The following is a 15226-nucleotide window of genomic DNA, read 5'->3' as shown; positions in this document are numbered from 1 at the left end:
TAAAACCAGGAGACATATGCTTCTAGACTTCTGGATCTGTTTTTTGTACCGGTCCAGTGTCAACTCTTTACTGTACTACTAGTTTATACCAACACGGAGTAGCTCTTCAGTAGCTAGTTTCCACCACTTTTCCCACACTCAAACTTCAACTCTCCAACCGATAGAGGAACTGGGCACTGCCTCTCGTTTTGACAAGCACACAGAAATTGACAAAAAGCCATGTTGAAAAATGCCTCTGTCGGCTCTTTTCCTCCCCTTTTTCCTCTCCCTCATTCTCTCACTCTGTCAGCACAGGCAGGGTCTGGGAGGACAGAAATGGCTTTTTGAGTGACACAGGCCTGCTATGCCATTTGCCGTGTCAACTGGTGAAAGAGGATAGAAAAGGAGGTGGAGACAAATGATGATGGCCTGGCCATGATTGTCCCGTGCCCCTTCTGGCTTTCACCCCCTATCTTTTGCCCCTGAGGCCTGAACACTTAAAAATTATTTCTCCATGGACAGAATCCTTGTGTTTAGGTATTACTTGTCAATGAAATCTCTATTGGAGTAAGTGGAAATTTGAGTAGATACTGTAAGTCTACAGTGAATAATGAACTGAGCCACATCATAATTACTGTCTGTGAGTGTTGTGCCCAATTCCTCCCTTGGGAACATTTTCCTTTTGAATGGAAGAAAAAAAAAATAGTTTTAGCGTTTTTCTAGTTTCTGATGTTGCCAATCAGTCCTTACTCTTCATTCTTCTGTCTTTGATAAGACTGCAGCTCGGTTCTTTAATGCCCTCATCGGCTACAGCTGTCAGTGCACTGAAATGTCCTAGAAGGAATCCTGTAACCCCTAGCCTTACATAGGGCTATCTATGGCGCACCACCGTAGTTTGGTCATTGCAGCCACAGCATCATAAATATTTAAAATTCCATTATGAAATCTTAAATTGATTCATAAAGCTGTTGCAAGTGGAGCATGAGTAAAGAAACAGCTGCACATGTGGTGGATATCACTCTAGAGTATCACTGCAGAGAGATTTGACAAAGCAGAAAGGTACAGACTCCTGGCTTCCATTTTTACATGTGTTTATCACCAGTACAGTCATAAGCCCCATTTAGATGAGAATAGTTAAGTGTGTTGTTAATGAGAGTCGTCCACCTCATAAATTACATCATGCTAATAATTACAGAGAGTAGAGGCAATTTCTGTGTAGTTTTCTTTCCCCACCAGTATGGCTGCCTGTACCCATTGGTAACATTTAAAAAGAAACACCCACTTTTTGTACAGTAGTAAAGCGAGAAGAATATTTCTGTCTCACTATGACTTGTTGACTAAATCCAGTAATGATTTTCACATTCAGTGTTAAGGCTTCCAATTACGACTGTATGTCGGTTTAAGTGTGTTTTTACTTTTATTTATAAAAACAATAAATGGTAAAACAAATAAAATACAATAAATTATATTAATACATATGATGGTAATATGTATATTAATATGTGATTAGTCCACCACACTATACTGTGTACAATGTTGGCCATTTGAGCAAAATAACAATTTTCACATTTAACTTACATTAATATCTGCTCTTCAATTGAAGTAGTGCTCAAAATTGGTAGTAAAAACATGTGCTGTATTTCCTCTTTCTCCATGTCTTTGTTGCTGCTGTACTGCTCAGTGATTGCAAAATAATGGCCAGGCTTTATTGGTTATGTACTCCAAGGTATATGTGTAAATGGATCTGCGGGAAAGCGACACTGTCATTTTGAGAGATAATGTGGCTTAATATCCTCTCCAATCATTTTGACCACCCCTAAATGTGCTCCAATGTGGCTTGACTGCTCCCACAAAGATTTCACTGCTGCAGGCAGCGATTCCAAAATTTGGACTCTTACTTCTCATTGCTTTCCAATACCCTAGGGCCTCAAGAAGCTGGGTGTCTCAACCCAGAACACAATGTACCTCTGGGATCTAAGTAAAAAATGCTTAAAAATCAAATTACAGTGTCCATTCCAACGTAATTAATTTTGAGCTTTCCACCCTTTTGTGTCCATTAAGATCTGTAGTAGCTAAGTTGTTGACAAAAAATTAAAACTGTTTCAAAATAACTTTCACAGAGCTATGTGACATTTGTTTTTAACAGTCATCCAATAACTTACAGCCCAGTTCAATTTGTGTTTTCCCACCTGCACCCTCACACTACCCAGTTATAGGGAATTATATGATATTAGTAATATTACAAATGTAGCTCAATATTCATTGACCGGCATGCCATGTCGCCCCTCTTTTAAAAATGAGATGGATTGTAGTTATTGCCGTTATTGATTTTAATAACAGGCTGTTAAGGCCCAATGCAGAGCCTTACTCTTGCTCAGCTACCTCTTGTGCTGTGTGAGGGCTGTGCTATTATTTCATCTGGATAACAAAGGATCTATAAACTAATTTAACGACAGGTTTAGCATGAATAGGTTTGCTGACTATTGCAGTTTTTCTTTTTTGTCTTTAAATCTTAAAGATTCAGCAGTTTTTATGATCTGTACCCCTTCTTCCATCAAACCCCTGTAACCATGGATACATGTATAAATAATGTTGATTTAATGGTATATCATAGGACTAGGGGGATCCAGGTAATGGACTCAAATGGGAGGCCTTACCAAGGCATAGTGTGTTAGGTGAAGGATCAAGCTTCCTCACAACACTATTGATCCATTGGGGCAGACTGATGTTAAATCTAGTCGGTCATTACATCGCCACAGCTTTCACTATGTTGTGACTTGTCAAACCCCTATGGTGTCTAATTGTTGTTGGTTACAGAAAAGTAAGGTGACGAAGGTCAGTGACCATCACAAATGCCTGCAGGTACCGACCAGAGTCCCTTTCCTTTTACACAATTCATTATGACCTTGTTCAAGTGGGTTTTTTTTAATGTGCTACAACTGTGTCTGATCAATGCTGAAAACACTGCAAGCTTTAATCTTAGAGTAAAATGGGTAAAGTCACTAGCTCATTGACTTTAATGGATAGTTCTCCCGCTGTCCATACCTCTCAGTAAACGGCTGCCAGATAATAAAAGGATGCAAAGTCATTCACTTGTTTCTGATTGTACGTCATTAGCAAAGGGACAAATTTGTTTTGACAATACTCCACTTAAAATGCCTGGTGCAGACTTGAAACCCCCCCAGCAGCAGATCTCTACATAATTTATTGCTGTAGTTTGGTAGTCTACTGTAGGTCATTCGCAGAGGACGCCAGCTTCTGCTCTGATCGACTCACTGTTGACCTCTGCCTTTTCTCTCGCTCCATCTTTGCTTTGATTCATTTTCTGTGAAGGCTTCATAAGTCTTTCAAAGCCCTCCTTTTCAAAGACTGTTCAACTCTTTTGCTTATACTTTTCCTCAATGCTGCTGTAGCTTAGACTATAGACTTAAATAAATATAGCTTGAATAATGTATTTTTTCTTTTTGTTGCGGTAAGACAAACAGATGATTAGACAACAAATCCTGACTCTTGGGTATGCTCATTAAAGAACACATCCTGTGTAGTCTGAATTATAATACAGACCATGTAGACCTTGTTCAGACTGCCTGCCCAAATCCGTTTTTTTGGCATATCCAGATTGTATCCAGACTGATTTTAGGAAGTCTGGACAGCAAAAAACTACATGAGATGCAATTTTTGCAAATCGGATCCAAGCCACAGGTAGTTTGAAATGTGATTCAAATCAGATTTCTACAGAAGCGTCTCAGTCCAGACGCTTTGGCCACTCAAATCGGATTTCAGAGTGTCTTTTTATGTGACTCGCAATGCGACACACAACGACAACGTCAAATCCAGAGTGACCGAAGTGCACCAGAGGAGGCATCATACCAGCTTCCTCCATTGCTGAGTTTGTCTAGTGTGATGGAGGAGTTCTGCACCGTGACTTGACAGGGCGATTGTTTGGAGGGTGAGTTGATGCATGTCCATTTTTATTGAATCTATTAATAAAACATTGAAATCATCCTTAAAAGCCCCCCAACTTCTCCAGCTATGTCAAATTTGGCCAAAGACTTCTTTGGCTTGCTACATTACGAAAATATGGCAAAAGACGTGAAAGTTGTCTTCAATCAACAACAAAGGGTTCACCATGGCTAACATCAATGCATTTAGTGGCGGCAGTAACAGTTTGTCTTTTGTGTTCATTGGAGTTGGTCTAATGTACCCTGTGTCAAGATCTCAACTCTTACTAAGGAGGACCACAAGGAAAAACAACAGCTAAGTTCTTGTATCAATTTCTGCTGTTCGTACTTTTTCTCCATTTTCTCAGCAATTCCCCTGTGACGCATAGAGCGAACATAGTTTGATCTCCGCTTGAAAGTCAAGTGATGCTAGGATATAACCGATTCAAACATGTACCAGTGCCAAATAATTTTGTCTCCCACGTGCATTAAATGGAAGCATATCTGACTCATTCAGCCTGTTCTTGTCCGCTTCTCCATCTTTCTTCTTTAACCCTCTCCACCAGCTTCCCTTTATTCACCTGTTTTGTCAGAACAGTAATGCAGGGCAAACATCAATTATCTATTGATAAAAGAAAAACTCATTAATGGGCATCAGGCATGTTTAATGGTGGAGATCATGCTTGTTTGCCTGACCGTTAATGACCCTGGCCATTAGAGAAGCCATTTTACTTTTCCACACCCTGCCACCGACAGACAGCAGCCTGCCTCTGACAGTGATGCATGGGACCCCCTGAGTCACATTGATCACCCTAGGAATCTATACACACAAAGGCACCCACACAAACATATCCCTGTCCGGTGTGCATGTTGTTGTTCTATTGCTAGCAACACCAACCTTAGCAGAAATTGGTCAAAACTCTTGAAAAACAAATGTTGATTGTTTTATTCCCCACTTATGCTATTAGCTTGGTTGTTACATAAGTGTAGCAACTGGTGGAATTTCTTCTCCGCAAATTTAAAAGAGATGGACTATTTACAGAAACAGGTGGACAGGCCGGGGCAAAGCACAAATCTGCAAGACTTGAGGGTACTTTAGTTAATTTGCTTTAATGCCAGTAAAATATTTTTTTTAACTGTAGACTGTGGGCATGTAAAGAAGTAGCAGTGTGGGTCCCAAAACTGTCATTCTGCCACCAAATTGTTTAGACAGCCAGATTGAGACACACTTCAGCTCTGCAGAGAGCCTCATGGACAGCAATATTCTGCCAAGGTGAGGCCAATCCTCATGTTACACCAGGCTTTAAATGGAGAGCTTCTTTCTTCTTTTTAACATGAGCTCTGCCCTCCATTTCCACCGTGTTTGTTGTTCTTGTACAATGGAAAGTTGTTTGGCAACACTATAAGTAGTATATAAATGTTTATGAATATATAATAATATATAATGTAGTTGTAAGCAGATATGTGTTAATTCATGTATTTGTCAACAACTATAACTCGTGTGGGCACCCAGAACTGGAGGCTGCTGTATAAACAGATCATGAATGACAATATAGTAAAACACAGTTGTAATGATATCTTCATGGGAGAAGTTATAATTGCTGACAAATACTGTACATTAATAAACTCTTAATGTCCTTACATCTGCTTACAATTACATTATAGTGCGTTATAAACCATTTATTAAATTTAAAGAGTTACCAGTTGTGTAAAGCTCTCGTTTAGACCAGCCCTTTCAGTTTTATTCCTTGTATTTTGCATAACATGAACTACTTATCCCTCATTTTCGGGATGCTGAGAAACACTTAATGCAGCATGGTTTTTCCAGCATATTTTACAATCTCCCCCTCCCAGGCATAACTCGATCAACATCTGACAAATAGCTATCTGTCCTGAACCCGTGAACCAATAATTAATGAATCAGCCTAGTTCGGAATTGGTTGGTGCAAGAGGTTTGGTCCTTGGCCTACAGCTTAGCTGTACTGCTAGCTCACCAAAGCAGCCACAGTCAATAACCCGCACATAAAGGTATCTACCAGTTTAGGATAACCGACTTGGAAGCTTCACCTTATCTCCTCCAGTTTTTTAAAATATCTTTTGTGTGGACATGGTGATAAAAGGAAATACGTTGCGTGCCAAAAATTAAAGTGCCAGCAGACTACTCTGGTCATTTTTTTTTATCTGATTGAGCAAATCTTTTTTGCTGACATGGCTTGTCACCTACTGTTTTTTTTTTTGTTTGTTTGTTTGTTTTTTGAGGTCACCCAGTGTCTTTCAACAGCATGTTACACTGAAAATGTCTGTTATTTAATAATTTTTAATAATTTTCTCATATCTATTTGGAAAAAAAATAGGTCAATAAAAACATTATCAGTCTCACGTCCCGCATTTTACCACTGTTCGATTATTGGTGACCTCCTTTTACCCTCTCTAGCCCTTATTACCTTTTTTTGTAGTGGGGACCACACAGGTCATCAGTTTGCTGGCTCACCTCTCTTTAACAGTGGCTGTAGCTTTTCTCCCCATGTGAAGATTTTTTTGTTAAATTACAGGCCCCATTAACACACCATTTACATCTCTGCCTGATCTATGCCATTAAGCGATCAATAGCGGTTTATTTAATTTATTAATTTATTCTTCTCTGTGTCTATCTCTTTTCTTTTTAAAGGTGTTCTATATTTATAGATTTCTCACAGAACTGACGGGCCTTTTCCTCTCGATTCGACCATAGTGACATACTAACACATTTAGCCATTTTATACCCAGGAATCACTGGTATGAGGGAGATTGATACTAAACAAGTGCAGCACTTAAGAAAGAGGCGTCTTTTGTTAATGTTGGGTCTCTTTATCTGTAGGGCATCAGGGTAACTACACCTGAAAATGTTCCTATTACCATAATCAAATGACAAATGTTTACTTTGAGGGATTTAGCATATGCCCCTGTTCCCTGGCCATGCTGTGTTACTATGTTCCATTAACAGCAGTTTATGGACCTTTAGTAATGCATGCACTATTGATAATGGGCTGTGGGAAGATTTTTTAGAGGGTGACATGCACTCGTAGTGCATGCGGCCTGTGTGTGTTTTTCAGTCCAATGACAACACTCTTGACTTCTACGTAAATGGCTTCAGGGTGTTAGAACATTTTCTTTCAGCAGCTTGTCATTTTTCTTAGCTTTCTTTTTTGTGAGCAAAGATTATCCAACATACACATAAGGATGTAGCCTCATTTTTTTCTGGTTAGCGCTTTCCACACTGTTGGTGCCCTCACAAAACAGTGACAGCACTACTGAAATGTTATTCCTGTGCTCCGGCTTGCAAACAATTACATACCTAACAGCGCGCACACACAGAGAATCACACACATAATTCTATATCTAAAGCACACCCACAGTAAAACACTGATTTTGAGCCCTCTCTTGCACACACACGCATATTACACAATCACTGTGTAGCCAAGCAAGTTCCCTTCCACATAGTGTGACAAGAGTTGCTAAAAGCCATGACAGCTAACAGTGTATTTATTACCTAGTAGTGGTTGTCCATTTATTTATTTTGCTCCCCGCTCATCTGTCGCCCTGGACAGTTTGATTCAGTTTACAATTTAGCTTTCATTAATTATCTCCACCCAACAGGAATAATCTTTACGAGATATTGATTTTTGGTTGAAATCTGATTTAAAGTTGTGGATGTACATCTTGCTTGGGGGAGATCAAGTGTATCATTTAACTGAACTCTGTGTGTCCACTTAGAAAAATGATCCATATAAGCCAGCAAGAAGGGCAATATTTAGAGAAGATTTTTGTTGGATGGGACCATTTATACTCCCAAATGGAGATTTCACGCAAGACCGGGCTTAGGCTGACCCCTCAATGCTCAGCTTCTTCTTAAATCTACATGTGCCCATGAGAAGGACACACTGTCCTTTTCATGTGACATTCATGACTCTGAATAAAGTGCCCAGAGCCATTGATTTTTGTTAAGTGAATAGCGAAGGTTAGGAATATGAATTAAGGCATAGAGATTATGTGATTGCTCTCCCTATTTTTGCCCTTCTCCCCACTTGGCACCTCAATCTAGGGCTTAGGATCATTCATTGCTTAGGAGAGGTTTGATCTCTTTGCCACAGCACACCACAAAGGAACACACACACACCCCTCCACATCACTCCTTCAATCTTCTCCAAGGCTCAGTTTGATAAATGGCTTATTCTACTGGAAGAGCAAAGGGCTGTAGGTGGGAGTGACTCAAGTCTTTCTTTCCGTTTCTGACTTTCTTTCTGTCTGTCTGCCCGTCTTATTTGTTGTCTTTGAGTCAGGGTGATTAGAAAGATGAGCAGATAATATGACAGATGGCAAGAAAAAACTGATGCTGGTACTCTGTTACAGTAAGTTACTTTTGGCCTCCCGTTACCTTGTCTTATCAGCCGTGTGTGCTGACACACATTACATTCATATTCATTAATGTGATGACCACTTAATCCCTTAACACTCTAATACACAGAGGGAAGTGCACTCAAGCACGCACAAACACAACTACATAAATATGATCTCCTGCATCATCTGACTTCCTGCTTAAAAACTGTTGATATTTTCACTTTGATTTCATTGTATACACACAGACACACAAAGACTTGAGAGAGCCCAGCTAAGTGGCTGAGTACATTAGCCATAAAAGCAGCCGCCTCCTTGTTGCTTAATGAGAATGAATGAAGACATGCCAAAACATCTCCACCTGCCAGTTTGTTTTCCTGGTGTTCACTGCTTGCATCTGCACATTATAGGGCCCTATTTGACAGTCAAGTACACTCACTCACTCACTCACTCACTCACTCACTCACTCACTCACTCTCTGTGTCTGTCTCTGACTGTCACACCAGCATCCTGGAATACACTCTGAACAAATGCAATGTATGCTACCATCAAAGCCTCTGCCTTTAAACTTTTACGACCACAACTGGTAATTTGACTCATGCAAACTTAAATCTCTATGGTGATAACTGTGATCTCAGTAATTGGAATATGCAGTAATGCAATAGCGGCAGAGTTTCCATCAGTGATGATTGAAAGCATTGACTGACAGATTCATCTTCTCTGTGCCTTGCATTATGTATTATGCCTGCTAGAGAATGCGTAGCACATAATGTTTGCATGAAGCAGTACTTCAATTGAGCTTCTAATCTGTGTGCCAGGTTGGACCTCATGGGTTCTTAAATGGCTTGGACACATAACTGGACACACCCTGTTCTCCGTAACCTTTGGTTATTTATCCATTTGCTTTCCCCCCCACCAGGTATTCAGAATGTGCTTCGTTTGGATGTGGTGATAAAAGGAAATCCCATTGCTTGCCAATTTTTAAATTGCCAGCCCTCTGTATTCTTTCATTTTCCTCTGACATGACGTGTCACCTACTGCAGTCTGTTGTTTTATTTATTTTTTGTTCACTGTCAAACAGCTAAGTGAATTAAATCTGCTGCAGTTTTAAAACATGCCCTTGGGCCAGGTTTCACTTCAATGGTACCAAATGGCTTTGTCTTTTGTACTTGTGAATGATTGCGCATGTGTATGTGCTTGCACGCACACATGCACAGCTTTTCGTGTATGTGTATTTTGCCTTTTTGCTCTTTTCTGTCCACTGTGTCAACACAATCCCAGCATTTATGAGATTACCAGAGCCCATTTGTGTTCCGGCGGGAGCCATCTTGGCTCGGAGGAGGCCTCCACTGGGAACCATCTGGGCTCTACTCAAAGCAGTTTCCACTCCGCCTCCCCTGTCCTCTCCACATTGTGACCAAAGCTATTTACTTTATAGGGAGGAGGAACTCAAATTCCACATGTATATATTTGTAAAACTCTGAAATTCAGTCTTCAGATCAAGCTCCTGAGCTCTGGGGTGGCACTGTTTCTTCATGCAAAGTAAGGAAACAGAGAGGGAAATGATTCCTCTTAGGTTGCAATAATCCTTAAATAAGGATTATTTTAATAATAGATTAACCTATTGATTATTTCCTTGAGTAATTATTTTTTCTGTATAATGTCAAAAATATGACACATGCTGATAATAACTTGACATATATTAGCAGTGCCCTTATCATATATCTGAAAGTCAGAGGCTATAACTTACTTACAGACACACCTCAACAACTGCAGAATAATAGATAAAAGTAATGTTTTAAAAATAAATAAAATCATATGAAATAGTTAAAACAATCTAAAAGCAGAATAGGAATCACCAAGACAGAGAACGTGAGAAGTTCTCATTACTGGCAATGATTGCTCACTGGACAAACAAGTGTGACATATTGTATCAACACTTGTATTACTCTAAGCCTCTAGTCATATTGTGCCATTGTCAGTAGCAGGCTAATTTTCTTTCCATAATGTTGGCTATGTGTGGTAAATGAAGTTTCCCATATAAGTGTTCGGGGGAGAAACACAGTCTTTCGATCATAATACAACAAATTAGTCTACCACATGTCTCCAATAATTTAACTTTTAACAAGTCCCTCACCATATCTTTACCTCTCTCTTGTTATATCTGGATGGCACATGTTCACATCGGACCTCATAAAAGCATGATTGATCTGACTTGTCCCGCTGTGTGATTTCTCCACATAGTAGTGACATTCACATTTATCTAGTTGCTACGTGGGCTGGAGAATTATATTTTCCTCAAGAAAACGTATACAGGAATACGGGTAGAGAGAGAGAATATATCCTTCACCTCAAGATAGCTTTCTGCACCCAAACTCTCTCTGTGGAATGATTTGTAGAGCTTTTTTTTAGCTTTAATAGAAGGATTGTAAGTTATCAGCAATATGGAAACAAATAAACATGAAATTTTTGTGAGTGTGTAATTTACCCCTATGAACTATGTTCGAATCTTGTATTACCATGATCGTTGGACCTCCCCTGCTAAGCAGAAGGCTGATCAGAATAAAAATGGGTAACCAGAAGTCTTTCACTAATTCTACAAAGGCAGCTGGAGTTATCTCTGTATATCCTCCTTTTTTGTGGCGATAATAGTTTTTGGTTTAGGAGCTTTCAGTGTGCAGACTTTATCGTTCTGATTTTTGCATAAAATTTTATAACACCTTGTGGAACAGATTTAGTCCGGAAGTGGAGCTTTCTATTTTTCCCAGCTAGGAGTGTTGTTTTTAGTTGTCAGTGTTGTTTTATTTTTGTTTTGCATTTGCTGCCTTAGTGGTAGTTGTGACAGTTAAGTTCGTTGAAGCCATTCTAGCCTTTTTCCAGCACTTGCCCACTTCCACATTTGACATTTGGGTGCTCGGAGGACCAGTGGTGCTCTAATAGCCTAGTTATGTAACTGCTTCTGCACTTAGAGACAAAGAGAGATAAAATGGGGTGAGTATCTGAGATAGCGGAGAGGAAGAGAGAAGCAGAGTAAGAGAAAGCAGATAAGCTATGAGTGAACTTAGATTGTATCACAGTCAGGACCTAGGCGGGTAGACAAATGTCCCAGCTGCTCTTTTGTCTTTTATGGAGCCTTTACAGTACTTTATTACATGTTAGAAACAACTACAGTAATTAAGGTTATTATTTAACAGAAAACTTTTGTACATGATTTGGGACACAAACCACAGTCATTTGTTTTTTACTAAACCATTGTGGCATTGATGTGCCACTTTTAACAAGTGTTGTTACAACAGAACGTTATACACCTTTTAGTCATTTTCGATAGTGATGGCTTGATCCAAATGGTAACTGGATCCAGAAAGTTGAAATATATGTATTTTCGCTGCTGTATGCCTAGGTTGTCAATTTTGTGCTTAATAATAGAAGAGATTATACATTCATTAATAAAAGCTTTTTACATTAGTTGAGAACAAGGCAGAGCAGTTTACATACTTAATTCCCCTCAGATTTCCCTTGTGGCTGCAGGGCTAAGTAGCCTGAGTCTTAATCGCTTGACTTCTCCCTATCTCTTCAGCACACCTGCCCTCTCACTTTCTCGCTGACTGAGGCTTTAGAGTAGGAAAAAAATCGGTAGATTCAAACCCCACCCCTCACCTCTCATCGTCCATCACTTATGAAACAAAATGTAATGAATAGATAATTGGCCTGAATAGGCAGAATTTGGTTATAGTCCATCATGGGAAATGTTGTGAGATCTTTCCTACCTTGTCAGCAGGGTTAGCTATTTCAGTGCCCTCATTTGTTAACTTAAGGGAATTGCAACTTGGCTGTCACTAATTGCAAATGATTTACATTACAAAAAAGTAGGATGGCAATATTTATGCATATGCAACACTAATTTAAAGCCACTGTTTGTGCAGACTCTGGGATTTCTACACTTAAGAGTATTATTGTTTGCAAATAGACATAGGAGTTGCTCCTATTGAAAGCTGTAGCACTTAATTGAGAATTTCAAGCACAAGTTGGCCTCAGTGTACACTAAGACAAGAGGCCACTACTGGTTTTTTGTGTTAAAAAAAAAGTGTGCCTTGCTGACCGAGACCAGAGTGGGAAATGCACAACAGAGGAATGAAAAAGGATCTGTGTGTGTCCTACCTGAGCAACATAGCTCACGGGCCTCTCTTGCCTCTCAGACCTAATCTTGGATACAGAACATTAACTGGGCCTCTTTTCTTCCTCTCCTTCCTCCCCTCCCCTCTATTCCTCTGTTCCAGGTGGAAGTTGAAGTGGAGAGCATGGACAAAGCAGGGAACTTCATTGGCTGGCTGCACATTGAGGGTGTGAATCTGTCAGTGGCGCTGGTAGAAAATGCTCTGTCCAAGGTCCACTTTACAGCAGAGCGCAGCGCCTACTACAAAACCTTGGTCTCAGCAGAGGAAGCATGCCGACAGAGGAAAGAGAAGGTAGGTCTCATTTAGATACTACAAGTTACAACTACTGTACATCCTATTAAACTATCAGAGTGATGACTATACTGCCAACTGACATAAAACTGTTTTCATAAAGCTTCCAAGTGGTGAAAAAGGCACCTGAATTTATTTACTCACATTCATCCCGACACTGACATTCATTTAAAGGAAGACTTAGATATCCAGCATGAAATCAAGAAAAAGTTAGGGCTCAAGATACATTTGTTTTGTAGTATTATCATCCAGCAAAGACCATGATGTCATGTTTCTCAGGCACTTGTTTCACAAGCAAACTGCAGCCTGGGTTACAGATCAGGATTTATTTTGCTGCCTTTCACATCTCTGATCTATGGTGTCCTAGGTCTGGCTTCCTGTGGACATATTTTAGTCTGTGCTGCATACAACTGAAAAAGGCCTTACTTTGTTCTCTGGCTCTGGTCAGGGTATGTTCCAATCCTTGCAAGCTACACGACACAGCCAGCTACACGACACGGCCAGCTCTCTTCCACCTTCAACATCTGTACTTGTTAGCAGTTCATTAGTAGAGGTAAAGATGCAGTCAACAGGAATGACAATCCTTCAGAAATGAGGGGAGATAACATAAAAAGCTGTTGGTTCCGGTTGAGAATAGCCACATATTTGCCGTTATCATTGAAGCTTCCTTTCCTCAATGGGAGTTCTTTGATGGATGTAGGCCTCTCACACAGATTCTGATTTCGCCCTGCATTTTCATTATGGTTCCACAAGTCACCCCTGCCAGATGTATGAAGTTGCCTGGCCAGATGTCATTCTTGTCCTCTTTTTCTCTATCTCTGTAACATATTTATTTTACCTTCTCTTCCATTCTCTCTTTTACACTCACTCCTACCTATTTGGGTCCTTTTTAGGAGACACAAATGCCTCTTCTCCCCATATAAACGTGATGTATTGCTGGAGCCAAGAAGGGGCTGTGTTCTTTTCCCCTTCTCTGAATCTATCACATTCATAGTCAGTGTGTTGCTATTCGTCTTTCTTGCTCTTGGCTTCCTTCTTTTTTTCTCACAGATACTCTCCACCTGTGTCTTCCTTTTCTCAAAATGGTGAAAGAGAGAGCTAAAAATCTTGAAGGTGGTGCGCAGGTGAACTTTTGTCTGGATTTACAAAAAAAAGAAATCTTGCCAGCGATGTGAGCACACTGATCCTGCCATGTTAAATCTAACTGCAGCAAGGAGGCACATTCCTGACACCTCTGATGACAATTTCACTACTGGTTTCCGACCCTCTTTACAGCATTGAGACAGATTGACTTTAACCACAAGGTTTTGACTTGAGCTAACCTGAGTGCGGACAGGGCCGAGAGGAGAGACGACAGAATGGGGCCTGAGTAAACCAGACAGACAGTGATTATATTTGATGTTAGTTTGCCACAGGCACCGGTGCACAGATCAACCACAGCCTGATTTGTGTGTGTGTGTGTGTGTGTGTGTGTGTGTGTGTGTGTGTGTGTGTGTGTGTGTGTGTGTGTGTGTGTGTGTGTGTGTGTGTGTGTGTGTGTGTGTGTGTGTGTGTGAGTGGAGAGTGTGTTGTGTTAATGGAGCACAGGGCAGTTGGTTGTATCTGTGTGTGTGAATGCATAGTATGCAAATTGAAGGCAGATGAGGTGGGACCTGGTGTTCTAATTAACCCGTAGAGACCATCTCGAGAAAAGCTGAGAGCTTGGCAATTTTTTTATTTTTTTTTGTCTTTCTCGTTTGAAGTTGTGGTTGGTCTTTGTCTGTGTGTAGGCTGAGGCTAGGTAGGATAGATTGCATCTCCTTCCCTCTCTTCCTCTTTTCTCATTGCCCTCTCTTTATTGTCCCTGCGGCTGTGGATATGGAACACATCAGTGGTACTGCTGTGTCAGGCGTCTCTACAAGAAAACAAGGTTGTTGTAATGAAATGGACTCAGAGGGTGTGTGTATGCATGCACACACACACACACACACACACACACACTCATTAAAGAAAACTTTGCGTTGGTGGTCCAGTAGGGCCCCAGGACAACAAGGGGGATTGAGGCTTTATGCAGTAGCATCCTGAACCAAAACTGCTTAGTTTGAGTGACTTAAATGAATATGGGTTTTTGCTACAATGAGACCAGTGGGACAAAGTGATTGTGTTATAAATGAAGCATTCCAAAGGGTTTGAAGAAGAGCCTTTTTAGAGCTCAGCATGTTTTGATCTTGCCATTTCTCCACACATGCAGAAGGCTCAAGTTGGCATGGACACATTCCTAATTCTGTTCATTATGTTTATTTATGGCTAAGCTATTGTTTACATAAAGTGTGTAGCCCTGTCAGAACCTACTGTCATGCTTTCAGAGCTAACATTCACATATTCAGCCAGACCCAGGACACTGAATAAACTTATTACATGTTCTTTTAACAGTGAGTCGGTTTTTGCCAAACAGTGCTCATGCCCTCTTATATATCTCTTGCCTCA

At 40.3% G+C, this 15226-nt stretch overlaps 1 protein-coding gene across 1 annotated transcript in view; it reads left to right on the top strand.

Moving 5' to 3' along the window:
* Nucleotides 1-15226, top strand: part of snd1 (staphylococcal nuclease and tudor domain containing 1) — a 172981-nt gene that overhangs the window by 98624 nt on the left and 59131 nt on the right. The window contains exon 17 of the mRNA XM_044185773.1: nt 12572-12760. Coding sequence (XP_044041708.1) covers nt 12572-12760 — 189 coding nt within the window. The remainder of the gene's footprint in view (nt 1-12571; nt 12761-15226) is intronic.

Source organism: Siniperca chuatsi, linkage group LG23, assembly GCF_020085105.1.
Source record: "Siniperca chuatsi isolate FFG_IHB_CAS linkage group LG23, ASM2008510v1, whole genome shotgun sequence".
Classification (NCBI taxonomy): Eukaryota; Metazoa; Chordata; class Actinopteri; order Centrarchiformes; family Sinipercidae; genus Siniperca; species Siniperca chuatsi.
This window is presented reverse-complemented; position numbering and strand designations above follow the sequence as displayed.